The sequence below is a fragment of the Musca autumnalis genome, unplaced genomic scaffold, assembly GCF_047663935.1.
Source record: "Musca autumnalis isolate F117 unplaced genomic scaffold, ASM4766393v1 scaffold_3, whole genome shotgun sequence".
NCBI lineage: Eukaryota > Metazoa > Arthropoda > Insecta > Diptera > Muscidae > Musca > Musca autumnalis.
The window spans coordinates 201,476,950-201,499,355 of record NW_027411866.1 but is presented as its reverse complement, the minus strand read 5'-3'; the positions used below and the strand labels follow the sequence as shown (position 1 = coordinate 201,499,355).

Sequence of the window (22,406 nt, the reverse complement as noted above, 5' to 3'; positions counted from 1 at the left end):
TATTCTTTTTTTAATCAACGTTTTTGTTGGTCTGACGGTCCATGAAATATTCTTTAAAAATCTACTTTTATTGGAAATATGAAAAAATATTCTTTAAAAAATCCACGTTTTTTGGTCTAATGGTCCATGAAAAATTATTCTGAAAAAAATTCTACGTATATGGGTCTTATGGTCCATGAAAAAAATTATTTAAAAATCCACGATTATTGGGCTGATGGTCCATGAAAAAATATTTAAGAAAATCGATATTTATTGGTCTGATGGTCCATGAAAAAAATAATTTAAAAATCCATGATTGTTGGGCTGATGATCCACGAAACAATATTCTTTAAAAAATCTACGTTTATTGGTCTGATAGTCAATGAAAAATATTCTTAAGAAATCTACGTTTTTAGTATGATGGCACATTAATATATTTTTTTTAATCCACGTTTTTTTAAAAATCCACTTTTTATACATTTTAGAAAATTCCACGTTGTTTTATTTTGGTCCGATGGTCCATGAAATATATTTTTTAAAAAATCCACGTTTTTTTTTTGGCTGATGGTCCACGAAATATTTTTTTAAAAAACTCGCTTTTTTGTCTGACATATGACATATACTTGTGCTTTAATCCAGTGTAAGGCCACTTCTCGGATCCGATTGAAACTGTAATTGCGGGTAGTCTTTGTGATCAATAACTACAACATTATGTTTTTTTGTAAATATATCCTGAGATATGGGCCATGAAAAGTTTCAATATTTATTATTTTGTGATCCTTGTTAAGGCGCTATGATTTTATAATCCATACTTCTATCGAAAAGGCCTTATCTTCTATAACATCTATTACAAGGGTAAATTATTTTGCGGCAAAAGCCTATTTCACGAAATTATGGGTATAATCGATTGTTTGCGTTTTCTATCATTTATTACACAGAATATCCTTCTACTTTCATATTTGTCACTCAAGTATAAACAAATGTTTCGGAAGGAAAGAAATATCATCATACCAAATTAATTCTTATGAGCGCTACGAACCAACTTCCGTTTCATGGTTGGCATCAATATACCTCTCTTACCTACTTCATACTACATTCAAAGTATAACCTAACTGTGCCGCAGTCAACACGTGCACAATTAATGAAACGTAATGAGCATACAATCAACACAAGGATATGTTCAGATGAATGAGCGTACACACAACTATGGCACACTAACTCGCCTGCATCGCTCATTTACAAAGAGTGAATGTCTTAAACTTAGCCGCATTCCCAACTGAGTTGAGAGGTAATGAAGACAAAAGACACCGTAGAATCCTTGAAGTGGGAATAATTTTGGTGTGAATTATTTCATGGTTTTTCTCTTTACCTCCTATGTGATTGTCGTTGTGCTGTACAACACGCTTCAAGAATCGTAAAGGTTAATTAACTGTTTTTTCAAATGTGTTATAAGCTGAGCATATCAAATCGTACAATTGGGTTTGGATGAATGGAGGTGGCGTGTAGTGGAGGGAAGGGGTTGCGTCTTCTTTTCTATGGAAACTATGATGCTGCTTTGATTGCTGATTTTTTGGTGAATCAAAAACAAAAGATGCCGCAGGTAAATAAAATTTCCATTAAAAGCAACAAAAGTTAGTTAGGGTTTAAATAAAATAAATAAAATTTCATTTGCATGCAACAATATTTAGAGCGAAATTCGATATAACTAAAATTGTAGGAAATTGGGCATTAAAATACAATAATTTTAAATATAACACTATAATAGTATATGAGGAGGTATGCTATAGCCCATTCCAACTGTGATACCAGAATAATGATCCCTCTAAACGTGGTTGGAAATGTTCTTGTCAATGTTTGAGGCCCTCTATTTTTCCTGTAAGGTCGGTATTCTTTCCAACATTGTCTTAAGTTTCCCTTTTTAGAGTTTTGTATTAAATGGTATACAAGGGTCTAAAATTTATATTTACTACAGCATACACAAAACAGCTAAAATGTCTTTCTCATTATGTTGAGTGAAAGTAAAGCAAATATTTAGGCTTTGTATTTTCAAAATTCATTACGGAAATGCAAATTAAGATGCGTTGTAAAATAAAATCCCACCTTAAGATGTGTTACGCCATTTTACACAAATTACTTGAAAATCTTCGTTGTTAATATTTCACTAAATTATATAGCATACCTTTTAGGGGCTGCATACATAATACATTGACTTTAATATACTTTTTAAGGTACTTAGGATAATATGCAACTCGGTTGCTTCTTAACAACGCAATGCATCATTGTAATGAAACAGAAGAACAAAGTGGTAATGGCTGCGGTGGTTGGTTGGTGAAAAACTCGTCTTATTTTCAGGTGTTTGCTTCCCAAGTCTCGGGTAAAAGTAATAAAAGCATTCATAATGCCACATCACTCATATAAAATGAAGTGCTCTCTTTTTTATTTTTCTTTTGCTATACGAAGAATGACTTCAAATGACTTGGTGTCACTGGAGAACAAAAAACACCAAGCATAACAGAAATTACACTTACACATTAACTTTTAGTATCCGTGGCGTGGTATTCTCAGCAGCATTTTGTGCGAAAACACTTCCTAGTTTGTTGTAAGACTACTACTGCTGTCACATATGCCACGAAAAGTGTGTGTGTATATCCTTACGACATTTTAAAAATATACATAAGTGAATATGACGCACACAAAGTCATCAGCGCCAAATGGAAGCTAAGTCGGTATTCAACCTTATAAAGCTGTAGTCAGTGGTATGTGTGTGTGTGCAGAGATGTAAAAATGGCAAACACCTTACAACTTTTTTTCGTTATGTTCTTTGCCCAATTTACAAAATTGAGTCTGTTGGCGGTAAGATGAGTAAGGGAAGTGGTTGGAGGAATACACAATGTGAAGTTGGAATTCATTTATTTGTATACTCGTTACAGGTTGTCAGAAAATAAATGAAAGAAAAATAATACATGAGTAAGCTACAGCATTAAATAATCTTGCAAATAATATGTAACTTGAAAGGCAGAAAATTAACCAAACCAAAATGTTTAAATTCATTAGTATTATGAATAATGAATAATATTTTTTAAAAATATTCTTTAAAAAATTCACGTTTATTGGTCTGATGGTGGATAAAAAAATATTCTTTAAAAAATCCACGTTTATTGGTCTGATGGTGGATAAAAAAATATTCTTTAAAAAATCCACGTTTATTGGTCTGATGGTGGATAAAAAAATATTCTTTAAAAAATTCACGTTTATTGGTCTGATGGTGGATAAAAAAATATTCTTTAAAAAATCCACGTTTATTGGTCTGATGGTGGATAAAAAAATATTCTTTAAAAAATCCACGTTTATTGGTCTGATGGTGGATAAAAAAATATTCTTTAAAAAATCCACGTTTATTGGTCTGATGGTGGATAAAAAAATATTCTTTAAAAAATCCACGTTTATTGGTCTGATGGTGGATAAAAAAATATTCTTTAAAAAATCCACGTTTATTGGCCTAATGATCCATGAAAAAATATTCTCTAAAAAATCCACGTTTATTGGCCTAATGATCCATGAAAAAATATTCTTTAAAAAATCCACGTTTATTGGCCTAATGATCCATGAAAAAATATTCTTTAAAAAATCCACGTTTATTGGCCTAATGATCCATGAAAAAATAGTCTTTAAAAAATCCACGTTTATTGGCCTAATGATCCATGAAAAAATATTCTTTAAAAAATCCACGTTTATTGGTCTAATGGTCCATGAAAAAATATTCTTTAAAAAATCCACGTTTATTGGTCTAAAGGTCCATGAAAAAATATTCTTAAAAAAATCCACGTTTATTGGTCTAATGGTCCATGAAAAAATATTCTTAAAAAAATCCACGTTTATTGGTCTAATGGTCCATGAAAAAATATTCTTTAAAAAATCCACGTTTATTGGTCTAATGGTCCATGAAAAAATATTCTTAAAAAAATCCACGTTTATTGGTCTAATGGTCCATGAAAAAATATTCTTTAAAAAATCCACGTTTATTGTTCTAATGGTCCACGAAAAAATATTCTTTAAAAAATCCACGTTTATTGGTCTAATGGTCCATGAAAAAATATTCTTTAAAAAATCCACGTTTATTGGTCTAATGGTCCATGAAAAAATATTCTTTAAAAAATCCACGTTTATTGGTCTAATGGTCCATGAAAAAATATTCTTTAAAAAATCCACTTTTATTGGTCTAATGGTCCATGAAAAAATATTCTTAAAAAAAACCGCGTTTATTGGTCTAAAGGTCCATGAAAAAATATTCTTTAAAAAATCCACGTTTGTACGTCTGATGGTCCATGAAAAATTAATCTTTAAAAAATCCACGTTTATTGGTCTGATGGTCCATGAAAAATGAATCTTTAAAAATCTGCGTTTATTTGTCTAATGGACCATGAAAAATTAATCTTTAAAAAAATCCAGGTTTATTGGTCTGATGGCCCATGAAAATTTATTTTTAAAAAAACCACTTTTATTGGCCCGATGGTCCATGAAAAATCAATTTTTAAAAAATTCAATTTTATTGGTCTGATGGACCATGAATGAATCTTTAAAAAAAATCCAGGTTTATTGGTCTGATGGTTCATGAAAAACTAATCTTTAAAAAATCGACGTTTATTGGTCTGATGGTCCATGAAAAATGAATCTTTAAAAAATCCATGTTTATTGCTCTGATGGTCCATGAAAAATGAATCTTTAAAAAATCGACGTTTATTGGTCTGATGGTCCATGAAAAATGAATCTTTAAAAAATCCATGTTTATTGCTCTGATGGTCCATGAAAAATGAATCTTTAAAAAATCCACGTTTATTGGTCTGATGGTCCATGAAAAATGAATCTTTAAAAAATCCACGTTTATTGGTCTGATGGTCCATGAAAAATGAATCTTTAAAAAATCCACGTTTATTGGTCTGATGGTCCATGAAAAATGAATCTTTAAAAAATCCACGTTTATTGGTCTGATGGTCCATGAAAAAATATTCTTTAAAAAATCCACGTTTGTTGGTCCGATGGTCCAAGAAAAAATATTCTTTAAAAAATCCACGTTTGTTGGTCTGATGGTCCAAGAAAAAATATTCTTTAAAAAATCCACGTCTGTTGGTCTGATGGTCCAAGAAAAAATATTCTTTAAAAAATCCACGTTTGTTGGTCTGATGGTCCAAGAAAAAATATTCTTTAAAAAATCCACGTCTGTTGGTCTGATGGTCCAAGAAAAAATATTCTTTAAAAATCCACGTTTGTTGGTCTGATGGTCCAAGAAAAAATATTCTTTAAAAAATCCACGTTTGTTGGTCCGATGATCCAAGAAAAAATATTTTTTAAAAAATCCACCTTTGTTGGTCTGATGGTCCAAAAAAAAATATTCTTTAAAAAATCCACGTTTATTGGCCTAATAATCCATGAAAAAATATTCTTTAAAAAATCCACGTTTATTGGCCTAACGATCCATGAAAAAATGTTCTTTAAAAAATCCACGTTTATTGGTCTGATGGTGGATGAAAAAATATTCTTTAAAAAATCCACGTTTATTGGTCTGATGGTGGATGAAAAAATATTCCTTAAAAAATCCACGTTTATTGGTCTGATGGTGGATGAAAAAATATTCTTTAAAAAATCAACGTTTATTGGTCTGATGGTGGATGAAAAAATATTCCTTAAAAAATCCACGTTTATTGGTCTGATGGTGGATGAAAAAATATTCTTTAAAAAATCCACGTTTATTGGTCTGATGGTGGATGAAAAAATATTCTTTAAAAAATCAACGTTTATTGGTCTGATGGTGGATGAAAAAATATTCCTTAAAAAATCCACGTTTATTGGTCTGATGGTGGATGAAAAAATATTCTTTAAAAAATCCACGTTTATTGGTCTGATGGTGGATGAAAAAATATTCTTTAAAAAATCCACGTTTATTGGTCTAATGGTCCATGAAAAAATATTCTTTTAAAAATCCACGTTTATTGCCCGAATGGTCCATGAAAAAATATTCTTTAAAAAATCCACGTTCATTGCCCGAATGGTCCATGAAAAAATATTCTTTAAAAAGTCCACGTTTATTGCTCGAATGGTCCATGAAAAAATATTCTTTAAAAAGTCCACGTTTATTGGTCAAATGGTCCATGAAAAAATATTCTTTAAAAAATTCACGTTTATTGGCCGAATGGTCCATGAAAAAATATTCTTTAAAAAATCCACGTTTATTGGTCTGATGGTCCACGAAAAATATTCTTTAAAAAAATCCAACAATTTGATCCTAAAATTTTATGAAAAATATTTTTTTTCTTTTTAAATCGGCGTTTGTTGGTCTGATGGTCCACGAAAAATATTCTTTAAAAAAATCCAACAATTTGATCCTAAAATTTTATGAAAAATATTTTTTTTTAATCAGCGTTTATTGGTCTAACGTTCCATGAAAAAATATTCTATAAAAAATCCACGTTTGCTGGTCTGATGGTCCAAGAAAAAATATTCTTTAAAAAATCCACGTTTGTTGGTCTGATGGTCCAAGAAAAAATATTCTTTAAAAAAACGACGTTTGTTGGTCTGATGGTCCAAGAAAAAATATTCTTTAAAAAATCCACGTTTGTTGGTCTGATGGTCCAAGAAAAAATATTCTTTAAAAAAACGACGTTTGTTGGTCTGATGGTCCAAGAAAAAATATTCTTTAAAAAATCGACGTTTGTTGGTCTGATGGTCCAAGAAAAAATATTCTTTAAAAAATCGACGTTTGTTGGTCTGATGGTCCAAGAAAAAATATTCTTTAAAAATCCACGTTTGTTGGTCTGATGGTCCAAGAAAAAATATTCTTTAAAAAAATCCACGTTTGTTGGTCTGATGGTCCAAGAAAAAATATTCTTTAAAAAATCCACGTTTGTTGGTCTGATGGTTCAAGAAAAAATATTCTTTAAAAAATCCACGTTTGTAGGTTTGAAGGTTCAAGAAAAAATATTCTTTAAAAAATCCACGTCTGTTGGTCTGATGGTCCAAGAAAAAATATTCTTTAAAAATCCACGTTTGTTGGTCTGATGGTCCAAGAAAAAATATTCTTTAAAAATCCACGTTTGTTGGTCTGATGGTCCAAGAAAAAATATTCTTTAAAAAATCCACCTTTGTTGGTCTGATGGTTGATGAAAAAATATTCTTTAAAAAATCGACGTTTGTTGGTCTGATGGTCCAAGAAAAAATATTCTTTAAAAAATCCACGTTTGTTGGTCTGATGGTCCAAGAAAAAATATTCTTTAAAAAATCCACGTTTGTTGGTCTTATGATCCAAGAAAAAATATTCTTTAAAAAATCCACGTTTGTTGGTCCGATGATCCAAGAAAAAATATTTTTTAAAAAATCCACGTTTGTTGGTCTGATGGTTGATGAAAAAATATTCTTTAAAAAATCCACGTTAATTGGACTGATGGTCCATAAAAAATATTCTTTAAAAAATCCACGTTAATTGGACTGATGGTCCATAAAAAATATTCTTTAAAAAATCCACGTTTATTGTTAGAATCGTTCATGAAAAAATATTCTTTAAAAATCCACGTTAATTTTCTTGATGGTCCAAAGGAAAATATTCTTTAAAAAATCTACGTTAATTTGTCTGATGGTCCATGAACGAATATGTTTTAAAAAATTCACGTTCATAAGTGGGATGTCCATGAAAAAATATTCTTTAAAAAATCCATATTTATTTGTGGGAAGAATGGTCCATGAAAAAGATTCTTTAAAAAATCTATGTTTATTAGTGGCATGTCCATTATGTTTTTTAACAAATCCAAGTTTATTGGTCTGATGGCCCCTGAAAATATTCTTTAAAAACTACACAGTCTTTCCTGTGACTTCCACAGGTAGCCCATGAACCATGATCAATGTCTTCGTTTTGTCCCCTTATATTATCCCCACGACAATGTCAAGTCAAAGTTATTGCTACTACCAATATTTCTACAAAGTGTTTCTTATACCGACAAAAAACACATACAAATACAATGTCCAATTACATTTTAAGATTTACGAACATGTTACACTTGTGACTAATGTTCATTCTGCTTGGCTGTCGGACTAACTGTCTATAACTTATGTTACCAAACACACACATATGAATGTACTTCTTTACTTGGGTGAACTGTGGAACGGTTTTTGGGGACATGTGGAAGATCCTCTTAAATAGTGTTTGACTGACAACGACTGCTTGCACGCCCTGTAAACGTGACATTTACGCCAAAGTTTGGAATGAAGAAAAAGTAGATTTCATGCCAAAGAAAAATCATGATGATGATGATGCACACATATAATAAAGAAGAAAGAAAGAATATATTGCCAGGGCCATGACACTTAAACTCAATTTAGTTACAATAAACTTGGAATTGACAATTCACGCAAAAACTATTACAACTTTGGTAATAGATTAGCAGAGTTGACTTTAATGTGCTGTTGGAGTTGAAGGAAAGCACAGGACGAAAAGGAGTAATGAAGAATAAAATGAAGGTTCAAAAGATTAATGATTGTAGTTTACAGCTTGGCAAAGTTGTAGTAGAAGGGACACCCTATGCTCATAACGTTCTAAGAAGAAAAAACCCTTTTGCACATTTGAAAATCAAGTGAGTGTTAAACATGTAGACGAGGTCATGAACTTTAAACAAAAATGTCAAATGAGTTGCACACACATATGTAAATAACAACACATCCACACTGCATTCATTTATTATCTGTGGTTCATTGAGGGAAGGCAGTAAGTAGCAGCACCAGATGCCGATAAGAAGAACATCATCAACAAAGAAGTGTGTGGAAGGCATATAAATTCCCCATAAACGAAGCAGAATAATTAACTAAAATACGACATGATACAGACATCTCAATATACTCCCTAACCATTGGGAAATAACACACACTAGCACACAAATTCACACAGAACCATAATGAGTGGGTGTAAGGTAATCCATGTACGACACATATGTGTCAGGAGTTACTAAACTTATTCCTTCCTTCAAGCAAGCCAACTCTTAGACTTTGTTTGGTATAAAAGCAAAACCATTACCAAGATGAAGAAGAAATAGACGTAGAAGATAATAAGAAAAGTTTACATTAGCTTTGGCTAAATGAAGAAAGAAATGAATTACATTAATAGGCAAGAGTTGAACATTGAAGAGGTTTTGGGTTATGGAAGAGGAGAGACTCGATGTCAACATGTCATTTAAGCGTACAACACACAAAAGACAATTTAGCAGGTGGTGCTAAAATCTTGACATGTTCGTCCTCAACGTCAACGTCATTGTCATTTGACTTGGTTTGACTTTCTTCAACGCCTTCATCACCACACGCCTGTTGTGACATCAAAGTAAACAAGCAAAGCGTAGAGTAAATGTATGTGAATCGTTGATATGTGGTGGCCTTTGTGCCACCTACTTACTACTACCTGACAACGAAGGCATAAAGAAGAAATTAGACTTTTGTTATCTTCAGGAAATTAGCAAAATTTTGCCTAAAAGAAGAAGTGGTGAGCAGCTGATTATGGTGCTCGTGATTCAGATTGAATTTCTAATATTTAATGGATAATTAGATTTCTTAAGGCTATACGCAAATGGTGTTTGGGACGAATAGTCTAAAACTATGAGCAAAGCTATCGACTGTAATCTGTTAGTGATTTTTTTATATTAGTTAAGATTGTGTGGAAGGTAGAACACATTACAGTATTTTTTGGAACATATCGTAAAAAATCCAAAATTGATGGCCTGATAGTCGATGGTTTCAAGGCACTAAACGTGACTTTGTAATTTTTTTCATGGACAATCTATAACCCCTTATAGTATGCTCCATGTTCTCTTAAATTCCCTAAAAGTATAATTCCTTTTTCAACCCCTAAAAGTATGACCAAATTTCTTCTTCTTAGCTGGTGTTATTGAATTTATCATTGATTTTAGTTTAGTTGTTTTTTTTTACTCTGCTTTTTCACCTCTCAAAATTCTTTTTAATATTCCATTCATTCATTGACATTCTAAAACATAAATACACATTCGAAATGCCACAATGCATACATGTAATTGCTTTATTGACAATTTTAAAGTGAACGTGACTTAAATATTATGTTTGCCAACCAATAAAGTGTGCAATGCAATGCAAACAAAACATTGGTTGACAGCTTGAGAACAGCAGCAGCAGCAGGACAAGTGAGTCGCCATTTAATATTGAAAGAAGAAGAGAGAAAACAATTCAGTAAAAAGCATCCAATCAAAAGGGTTGCCAAATTTCGTTAAAACTATGTATATATTATTGAGAGGTAGCCTGTCTGACGGACGGATAGGGCACAAACGTTTCTAAAAAAATCTAAATCTAAAATTGATTTCGTCCAAACCTACCATTATTGACATAATGGCACATGAGGCACATTTTTACCAAGCATATTCTGAGAGCCAAATAGGGGACTGAAAATATGTAAAAATATAAATTGTTGGAGCAACCATATATTTTGTGTCTGACGAAAAATATGTGGTTGCTGCAACAATATATATTTGTACATATTTACCATACCCTATTTGGCTCTCGAAGTATACTAAATTCAACAATATTTCTTCTCTGGATGCAAAGTCTGAGGCATGGTGGTAACTCTGCAAATCACCGACACACTTACTGTTTCTATTGACATATGGCAAACCACCACCTTCCTAATCAAATGGTTTGCCATTATCTAATACATAGTAAGTGAATATTTGTGATTTTGTGGTCGTCGGGGTGGCGGTAGATTAAGTAGACAGAATGTGACAATGTGAAAGTCTCGATAAACATTTGAAAAACTATTTGACCTTTTTTCTGGCATCAAAGTAAATATACTGCAATGCTATGCTATAATGGCATACAAAGTGAGAAAGAAAAACTTAAACTTACAGTTCATGTCAGTTGGAATAAACACATATATAAAAGGACATTGGACCAGGACTCACGTATTATAGCAATGTTATTGTTTTGGAATTGCAATCAATTTTTATTCATTGACAACTTATTTAAAGAATATTTTTTTTCATGAACCATCAGATTTTTTTAAAAGTACTTTTCTTTCTCCAACAGACCAATAAACGTGGATTTTTTTAAAAATATAATTTTTCATGGACCTTCAGTCCAATAAACGTGGATTTTTTAAAGATTAATTTTTCTTGGACCATCAGACCAATAAACGTCGATTATTTAAACAATATTTTTTCATGGACCATCAGACGAATAAACGTGGATTTTTTAAAAAATATTTTTTCATGGACCATCAGACGAATAAACGTGGATTTTTTTTTTTAAATATTTTTTCATTGACCATCAGACGAATAAACGTGGATTTTTTTATGAATATATTTTCATTGACCATCAGACCATTAAACGTGGATTTTTTAAGAATATTTTTTCATTGATCATCAGACCATTAAACGTGGATTTTTTTAAGAATATTATTTCATTGACCATCAGACCGTTAAACGTGGATTTTTAAAGAATATTTTTTCATTGGCCATCAGACCATTAAACGTGAATTTTTTTAAGAATATTTTTTCATTGACCATCAGACTATTAAACGTGGATTTTTAAGAATAGTTTTTCATTGATCATCAGACCATTAAACGTGGATTTTTTTTCAGAATAGTTTTTCATTGACCATCAGACCAATAAACGTGAATTTTTAATAATAGTTTTTCATTGATCATCAGACCATTAAACGTGGATTTTTTTAAGAATAGTTTTTCATTGACCATCAGACCAATAAACGTGGATTTTTTTAAGAATAGTTTTTCATTGACCATCAGACCAATAAACGTGGATTTTTTTAAGAGTATTTATTATGATTCATGAAAAAATATTCTTAAAAATGTTGTTTGAAAATCCATGTTTATTGGTCTGATGATCCATGAAAAAATATTGTTTGAAAAATCCATGTTTATTGGTCTAAAGATTAGAGCTGGCAAACCATCGATATTCCCAACATTAGATATTTTCGATATAATAGTTTAAAAAATCGATTGCTATCGATATTATCGTTAATTTATCACCACCAGTAATTTGGAAATGAAAATGGCGAAAATGTCTGCGTTTTTGTTGACATTTTGCACAAATAGTTCACAGAAATCAAAAAGGAGAAAAGAAAACAATTGCTTTTATTTGATAAAAATACATTTTACTTTTTCGAAAAATTTGTACGTGCGACTACCAACTTACTTTCTTACATCCACAAAACCGAAAAGCCGCGAATTTCTATTAATTTCAATGAATTTTAGATTAAAGGGTTTTAATCCGATAATATCGATAGACAAAACAAGCTATCGATATTGTATTTTTAAAAAATAATCGATATTATCGATAGTTCCATCAATTTTTTGCATGAGAAATATTCGTTGATAAAATCCATGTTAATTGGTCTGATGGTCCATGAAAAAATATTATTTAAAAATTCCATGTTTATTGGTCTTTGAAAAATATTCTATAAAATATCCAAGTATGATCATACATGAAAAAGTATTATTTGAAAAATCCACGTTTATAGGTCTGATAGTCAATGAAAAAAATATTCTTCAAAATATCCACGTTTATGGCTTCGATGGTTCATGAAAATAATATTCTTTAAAAAACACGTATATGGGTCTGATGGTCCATGAAAAAATATTTTTCAAAAAATCCACGTTAATGGTTCCGATGGTCCATGAAAAAATATTCTTTAAAAACTCCACATCATGGATCTGATTGTACATTAAAAAATATTCTTCAAAAAATCCACGTTGATGTGTCTGATGGCCCATGAAAAAAATATTCTTCAAAAAATCCACGTTAATGGCTTCGATGGTCCATGAAAACATATTCTTCAAAAATCCACGTTTATGGGTCTGATGGTTCACAAAAAATATTCTTCAAAAATCCACGTTTATGGGTCTAATGGCCCATAAAAAATATTCTTTAAAAATACACTTTTATGGGTCCGATGGTCCTTAAAAAATATTCTTTAAAAGATCCACGTTTATGGGTTTTAGTGTCCATGAAAAAAAAAACATTCTTTTAAGCGTCACGTTAGCCTTGTCCCAAAATTCTTCTTCAAATCATTTGATCATCCCCCCCCCAAAGTATGCTTCTCTAATAAAGTTCATCCTAAAAGTATGTCTAATTATCAAGAAGTATTCAATTGGCAGGTGTTGAAATTAATTTGACTTTCTGGTATCTATAGAAATTAATTCAAATTACTGACCATTATCTTAACCTTATCTTGCAGAACCTCCCCCACCACCTCTCGTTAACACAATGTGTCCTGAGATACTATGGCTTTTAATTGAAAATGAGACATTTTATTTTGTATGCTTGACATAAAGTACTAATTAATGTCATAACTTTCCAGAATAAACTGAATTGTCTTGAGTATTATTAAATTAATTCTTCCCTTTACAAATTGTTACGTTGTAGATAATTGGAATCACATGTTGTAAACGTAGTCAATTTGTATGGTATGGGTGGGCATTGTGGGTGTTTCTATGAGAGTCTGTTGCCATATGTTTGTTGAAATGTACATGGATATTGTAGAGAAGAAGAATAAGAAAGAGATAAAGCCAAGAAGAAGCAGATGATGATGACGAAGACGAAGACATACAAATTGTAATTTTATACCCGTTTATTAAAAACAATTAAATTCCATTATCAATGTTCTATGACAGTAGCAGGCAGGTTTGGCAGCAGACATCATTGAAATGCGTACGCACAGCACAGCAGGTGTATTGTCATCCTGAATATCTTTTGTCTATCTTCCTTTGTGTCATGTCTTGCTATATGTTTCTTTTGAATGTCATCACCATATCATCATCATCATGGTTTCCGTTGTTGTCATCCTGCTGGTATCTATTAGCAGTGTATTGTCTTTTATTTGCCAGTTCAAATTCTTTTGGAAGAGAGTGTGAATGAATGTGTAAGGATTACGTCTTGTTTGAAACAAAAGATATGTGAATTGGAGGACACAGGGTGGTGGTGGAGGTGGTGCTAACAGATATCAATAGACAAATTTTTATCAAATTACCATAATCTACGCCGAAATTTGCTTAGATTATATGTGACAGAATTAGCTTGGGTAATGAAATTATGTAGAGAAAATTATAAAGCATGGCAATGAGTTTCAGATGGAATAGAGAGACATTTGTGATGAATGTGCGTAACAGAATTCGTTTGTCAAATTAAATATTAATTGGGTCTAGTTCTTGTTATAAGAAAACATAACCAATAAAGCTTTGATCCCTTCTTAAATAATAATAATTAAATACTATAGTAATAACACGAAGATAAAACAATTTTGAATAAATGTGGAATTCTCCTGATGTGCCTGGGTGGAGAAGCCTGTTCACAAGTTGGTGGCACAGGTTCTGCACCGATAACATTTTGCTGGTCTGATACAACCGTAAAATCTTCAAATACCTATGAAGATGGTCAAGTGATGCCATGAGGAGACACACTGTTGTAGATCTAAGGGTGACATTCTGACAGGTCTCAATATACTTTCACTGCTTTGCCCGGCATATTAACTCAATAATATGGGACCTACTTTTTACCGCCGAGCTTTCACTTGTGGAGAAGTTTTTCATGGATACGATGTACGGACGAACATGATTAGATCGTTTCCAAATTACCTGAACGGAATTTGGTCTTAACATATTTGGGGACTAAAACTATTATTTCATTTAGGAGCATTTTAGTTCGTTACAAACCGACCATATACAAATAATTTGTAAATAATTTCCGGTTGGCCTGTTTTTTTTTTTTTGTTGGTTAACAGCGAAGGACAAAAAATTTTACAACGGTCTGATATATTTTTTTAATTTATAATTCTTAATTAATATACTTCAACTTTTCCAATTGACCCGTTGAATATTTTCATATACAATTTCAATATACATTTACAACCATAAACCTTTGAATGTACATACATATACACTCACATATTTATGCAGAATTCTATAAAGAAATCGTATAATTTAATGGTCATAAATTTACAAGATTGCGTGGCAATGTCTTTTTTTTATTATCGACATCGTTGTCGAATTGTAATGATACGTACGCCACAATGCCATACACAGACAAGTCAAGGATAAATGCAGGAGAAGCAGAGAATACAACACATACAATAACTGAAGTGAAAAGTAAATAAATAAGGTATAAACAATAAATAAAAATATATAAAAAAACAACCATGACTTTTTATAGTTCTTCGTCGTATTCTTCTGCTTCGACGCCAATGTAATGAATAAAAAATTGTGTGTCTGAATCTCAAACTTACCTGCCACAACAGTTTCGGAGCGTTGTAAACGCACCAATACGTGCTCGATAAGGCCAACATCTGTGCAGGCTTGTAAATTGCGTACACTTTTGCGTAAAATTGCAATAAAGACACTCCATATTTCAGCCTGAAAGGAAAAAAAAAAAAATAAACAAAGAAAGAACATTTGTTAAAAAGTGGCAACTTTAAAGGAAATCTATAAATTTTATTATCAAATAAATTTGTCTTCAAATGTGGACAAATAACAAGAAATGGAAGGAATAATAAGGAAGGGGTGAGAGGTTTGGCAATAATTTATTAAGTAGAAAGGTTTCAACACTTGTTACAAGGTTTACATGGTGACCTTGGTAGGCAGGAGGCAATTTGTGGGGTTCACATGTATGAAAAAAAAAAAGAAAAAGGAGTGGTGTTAGAGTCTGAATAGTCTGGAAACTGTCTTAAAAGTGCTAAGAATGCCTGGCAATAGGTAAAGATATGACGTGAGGTCGCGGAACGCTCACATGTCTACAAGCTGTTGGTCTAATTGAAAGCGAATGTCGTGTTTCTTGTCATACTTTCCTTAAAATGTAATGTTTTGTCTCACATCTTGAGGTACATATTCACATGTACGAAGCCCGCATGACACGATCACATGCAAAGCAGAAATATTTAAATTTTTACTACATTAACATGTATCATTCACATTTTCTTTCATTTCCTTCTTGGTCAACTATCCCAACAAACTAAAGTGTCTGAAATCGGTCTGATGTTTGATGTATCTGAATCGGACGGAAATCTTATGTTTCTTTCAATACTTTGATCGGAATTCAGACCGAAATCTAAACTAAAAGTTACTGAGAAAATCCCACAAAAAAGCACAAGAGGTAAATTATCTCAACAGAAAATGAAAATAACTTCTAATTAAAAGAAGTTAGAGAATCATATCACCTAGGCAAGTCGAACAGAATTTGGAACGAATTCAAACCAAACATATCTGAACATTTCCCAGAAATTATGCAGAAATTTCGGATATCCGAATTTTGGCTTTTTGGGTATGGTTTAAATGGAAATATTGATTTCCTCTAAAAAATAAACCAGCCAAAGAGCCATTATATTGCCAATACTACACGATACCAAACATTAAATTCTTAACACAACCCACCTAACGCATGTTGACTTCGTTGCAACTTCATCAACGACGATAACGACTTACAAGGAAATAATTTTCATCCACCCTGCGTACTGGACACATAAGTATTTCAATTCTTGATATTGCAGGACACGAGCTTAGATATTTGTGTTTGAAAAAGACGGGTATTCTTGGTCTGGAAGCTATCCATTTATAGCTGCATGTAATAAATTTACACTCCACTGTTGGGTGTGTGCCACTCCAGTCTAGCGTGTTTTCCCACTCCACATTCGTGTGTTGTTCCACTAGTTAGTACGTACAATATGTTTTAGAGGCTAACAAAACTCAATTTTTAATTTTTGCGATTTTAATTATAATGACGAATTCCCCAGCTTTGGTAGGAAACTTTTCAAAAGCAAAGCCTGACTATGAAAGTAAAAAATCTCATCTTTACAATGATGCAAAGTAGGTTGGCTTATGTGGTTGGCGCACGTCCCAAATTCCGATTTTTTTATTTGAATTGTACTGACGGGTATCTCAGCTTTGTTGGATGCGTTTCAACAATGAAGACATTCGGAGCTTTAAATTGTTCCATGTTATTGCGTTACCATTACACTGTGCGACAACAAAAAAAAATGATAAGGAAAATCGAGTAGATTATGAAAGTAGAGCTAAAAATTTGAGACACGTGTATCGGCGTTTTTAAAGTTTACGTCGGAAAGTAACCGAAATAGGCGGGGCAAGTTCCGCCCATTTTTAATTTCTTCGAAATGTTCGAATTAAGATATCTTGGAATCCTTGCATTTCAGGTATATGCTGTCTTTGGCAACTTTACTTAGGGGGGTGTGAGGAATATTTTTGATAAAAATTTTTACCCTCATGCGGTTCATCAAAGGGGTATTTTTTTCCTTTTTTTTTAAATCTTTCAAGAACACCTTAAAAATGTGATCGTATCAAATCAAAATATTCTACAAAATTGTACACCAAATCTGTAACTCAGAATACACCAAATCTGTAACTCATGTCTAATCGCCAGGAATCTCTAAAAATGAAAAACACGTTTTAGGGTTAAAGTCGGACTTTATCTGAGTTTATTCAAAATTGTCCCACAAAACATAATTTTAGAGAGATGATGTCAGAGACAGAAATATTTTTCATCAAATTTCACTTTGGGTCACCAAAGAAATGAAATGTCTATTTACATTTTATAGCATGAAAATAGCAGTATCAATTTTGCTTTAAAAACATGAAAATATTTCCCAATTTTTTTGATGAAAAATTGTTCCATCTTTTTTCGAGTTGGATGGAAGTAATATAAAACTTGTTTATAGGTGAAAAAAGTCAGAGGATGAAAAATTCTACACAAAATTTTACTATGAGTTTCAAAATAAACCATAAATCTATGTACACTATTTCCATAAAAAAATTAGATTACAAATTTATATATATTAGGATGAAATTATATGTTTTAATTTTGGACTGTTAATTTTACATAATTCCATACTGGATCAAAATCTAGCAAAATCCTTTACTTTTTGGGAATATTGTTAAAGAAAGAAATGTTCCAAAAGAAATTTCATTGTGAGTCTCTGAATAAAAGAAATCTGTAACCATAACGTATAACATTCTTAGCAGCCCTTGTTTATGGTGTAGGGTTTAGGTCCGTATTTTACAATTTTTAACCAGATTGTCGTTGTGATTAAAGAATATAAATATCTTATTGATGGTTCTTCGTTATAAATTCATACAGAAGATGTTGTGTGTTCAATTTAAATAGCTTTAAAAACATTTGTGGTGAATATATATTTGAAAAATATAGAAAAACCAGATCGGACCTGCCAAAATTGCGTATTTTTAATACTTTTAACTTAAATTACGTATTTAGGATAAGCCATTGGTTGCTTATATTGTATGTGAAAATACATTAGAGGTCTACGGCTATGGTCCAGTGAAAATATAGGTGTCATATAGACTCTCACATGTACAATTTGGTGTGGTCCAAAAAACTACAATGATGGGACTCACTCCTACCTTGGTGGCATTTACGTAATTAACTATAGCAATTGTCGATTGAGCAATGTCCGTCCGTCTGTCTGTCTGGCTGGTGCGCGCGATTACTCTCGAACGGATCAACCGTTTCATTAGGGGCAAGTCCATACTTCCTGAGAAAATAGCCTGAAAGGTGCAAAAAGCCCCTATAACACCGTGTGTAGTGGATGGAGCGCAAGATAACTCTCGAACGAATATGCCGATTCGATCCGAAATTTGGACTTCGTAATATTTTGTCCAAACATAGTTTAAATTCGAAGATAAGCCATATCGGTCCACTCCTTTAGGTACCTCCCCCACAAAAGTTCAAAAATGTTCAGAAAAATTGTGCGCATGATAACTCTTAAAGGGAGTGACCGATGTAATCCATACTTTGCACATCCTAATATATCTACCAAATATAGATCAGGTTCGAATATGGAATATATTTGTCCACTCCTTCGGATACCTCCCACACAAAATTTCAAATAAATTCACTTTAAGACCTGCTCTCGAATCACTTTGATTTATGTTGAAGCAACTTGCATTCGATGCCTCAATTACGACTTAAGGGTCTGTTTCACTATGTCGAAAGAAAATTATTGCGAGCGAAAAACACCTAAACTTTGGTTTTCATGGCAATATTGACATTGTGTTTGCTTTAAAACAATTACAAAATTTAAAAATCATACACGAGTTTAGTTGTTTTTCTTTCGTTTTCATTTTCATAGTGAAACAGACTGTACAAGTTTTTCAGGGGCAAGTCCATACTACTATACCACCATATGTAGTGGCTGGAGACCTCGAACCGAATACTGCGTTCGTCCACACTTTGGATATCGTAATATTTCTTAGAATATTAGATGAAATTCGAAGGTGGTGCTTATAGGTCCACTCCATCCGGTACCTCCCCTACAACAGTTATTCGCTAAAATGGTACGCGCGACCGATTTGGTCCAAACTTAGTATATGTTCAAAACTAGGTCCAATCCTTAGGGTACCATGTTCAATATTTTTGTGTGGTTAAGAGTCTGTTCGATGGTCCTTTGGAAATGTTTACCCAAGGTTTTCCTAGTGGTCCTGTTTACTGCGATATTATTTTTTTCGTAGGCAAGTATGGTACAAAAGCCCTATCTATCGATATCCCCGGCAAATTTTTGAGCTTAATCCAATCCATATTTTTTTCGGTTCATACGCCCAAAATTTTGGAAACCCCAATAAATACATAAGTTTTCTTTTTTTTTTTGGAAAAAAAGTGTTTGACTCCACACAGGCTGAGGGAGGGATACTTTTTTACATGTTTTTTTTTTAATTTTGGAAAAAATAACTTGGAAAACTTTTTTTGAAAAAATTGTTTTCAATTTTGTTTTAATATTTTGTATTTTTATGGTTTGTTTATCGGAGTTAAATAGCTAATACATATGAAAAGTCAAAAAGACTCATATTTTGATAAAAAAAAAATACAAAAAAGCAACTTTAAATGGAATGTGCTTACACCTGGAAAGTTTTTGAATAAATCGGAGCGCCTTTTGAATAAATCGCGATTCAATTTGACATTTTTAGGGGTTTTTTAGATTACCACGATTTTGTTTGGAAACCGAAAGTCCTATCCTAAAGAAAATGTTGTAGCGGTGAAAATTCTCTAGAGGATTGACCGTTATGATTTGTTCCTACGTTTTACCATTTCTGAGATATGTCAAATTTTTAGTCTTATCGAAATGGAAATACAGAGCATCTTTTTTTCCTAGGTTCTACCATTTGTGAGATATATAAGTTTAGGCAGTCAGTGAATTGTCACAATTTGAACTTCTATATCTCAATAACGGTAATACCTACAAAATTGTCATAAAGCTCAATCTTGTAGAACATTTTCAAAGCTACAATATTTTCTTTTGTGCTATTTTGGTAGGGCTTGCGGTTTTCACGAAAAATCTTGAAACCCTGAAAACGCCTAAAAATGCCGACTTGAATCGCGATTTATTTAATAAGCGCACCGGCGATTTTTTTTTTTTTATTTTTCTCATCTATGAACATTGTAGTTTCAGAATCCACCAAAACTTCCCAGGAAAAAAACGATTCTGAAACACGGTGCGACGACTAAAAAATTCGAAAAACTGATAATGAGTGGTAAACTGCAATTTGTTTGCCTGCAGCATCCTGAAAAATTCGAAAAACTAACAAGAGAAAACGAAACATTATGCACCATGTCGCTTTTTGACCGGAAAAACATGGAATTGATGGATAATCTGCCGTACAGCAATGACTGGGGATCCGATGACATCATTCCCGCACATGAAGAAAAAAGGCGTTCAAAAACCATGTTTTGGAGGTGTTTCAGTCGGAGTGCCTCAACAATTAGTTTAAGCGCATGCAGAATGTATACATTAGGGTTATGACTTTTTGACGTTTTTTCTCAAAAATGATTTCCTGTAGCGGGAATGAATGAACGTTTGCCTATTAATCACTATAACAACGTTTATTTCATTCAAATATTAAAAAGGTCACGCCCAAACCACTTTGAAAAAATATTTTTTTCGAAAAATTGTATGAAATGAAAAAGATTGTTTTTTGAAAAAATTATTTCCTGTTGCACAAATGAATGATATTTTTCCTATTATTGACTAAAATAACTTTTTAATTTTTTTTTCACATTTTTAATTTTTTTCATATAAAAATCATATAAAATTACATATAAATTTTAAATTGATTTTGTGCGTTAGCTTTTTTTATCGAATCACCTTATAATTAAGATTTTATCTAGTCTTAGGTAAAAACTCATCCAAATATGATACAGGGATATGAAGTTGTAAAAAAGTCATAACCCTAGTTTACATAGATGCTGCAGAATACTTTAGTAAACAATAAATCTATTTTTGATGGTAAATATTTGCGTTTTCATTGTTAGGCCAGAAATGTTTCTAGTTCCCCTCGTATAATTAAACGTATCGAGATACAACGATTGCGTTGCCTAGGCCATGTCATAAGAGTGAACGATGATAAACCCGCCAAAAAGGCGTATAAATAGGGCCGCATTACGCAGAACTGGAGGGCCAAGGCTTCGATAGAGTGAGTAAACAAGTTGAAGACGAGATTGAAAAACGCGGTATTCCAAATTGGAGAATATGTCCTGTAGAGGGTCATCTAAGTGAGTAAGTCTGTAGGTATTTTCAAAATGCTTGCTTTAAAAATTACATTATACTAGATTCCATTTCCATAAGTGGTTATCATAAAATCATTAACAATTCCCTATGATTAAATTTACAAAGAAATAGACATAGAGACATAAATTAGAGTGGAGGACCAGCAACCACACACAGAATTGGTTTCGTGTTAATAATATTAGTCTTTAACATGTCATTGGCAATGAAAATGTCAAGTTGTGCATTAAACCTGGGTTTCTCTCCCTTTGTTCAGCATTTTAGAAAATATTTTCATTTAAATTTAGTTTGCTTTTTGCCCCGTCAATTTTATTTCCAACACTGACATGATGTTCATTTCCCTTTTTGTTCTGTGTGAAAAACTCAGTGGGATCTCAATGCGTGCAGACGACACAAACAAATGAAATGTACAGCGTCGCCGTAGTTGTAGCAAAAGAAGCTGTGGTTAAGCGTTATGGAAAGCTTGAAAAATGAAAAATTAATGTGAGCCATTTACTTTGGCATATTTAAGTGAGATGTAGGTCGGGAGTGAGAGAGAGAGAGGGAGTGAGTAAAATAGGTTAAAGGAGAAAAATGAATTTGCGGTTTCCTGCCAGTCAAGCCGCACAATATTACTTTGGTTTATATTTTAAAGAGGTTAATGGAACAATTCGCATCTTAAAATGGAGGCAATTTTATGTAATTAATAAATTTCAAGGAAATTCAAGAGGAGAAAATTTATGCGAAATTTCAGGGATGAAATTCGAGTCAACTTAAGATTTATGTGTTGACGAAATGCTATTTTATGGCTGGCTTTTGTTAATAATTAGATAAAATTAAAATTAAAAAAATTTGCAGCAAT

At 32.1% G+C, this 22,406-nt stretch overlaps 1 protein-coding gene across 7 annotated transcripts in view; it reads right to left on the bottom strand.

Moving 5' to 3' along the window:
• The window catches only part of rg (A kinase anchor protein rugose), a 351,680-nt gene that overhangs the window by 168,591 nt on the left and 160,683 nt on the right, over nt 1-22,406 (bottom strand). For all 7 annotated transcript variants that reach the window (XM_073976281.1, XM_073976279.1, XM_073976280.1 and 4 more), the window contains exon 3: nt 15,272-15,398. In XM_073976281.1, coding sequence (XP_073832382.1) covers nt 15,272-15,398 — 127 coding nt within the window. The remainder of the gene's footprint in view (nt 1-15,271; nt 15,399-22,406) is intronic.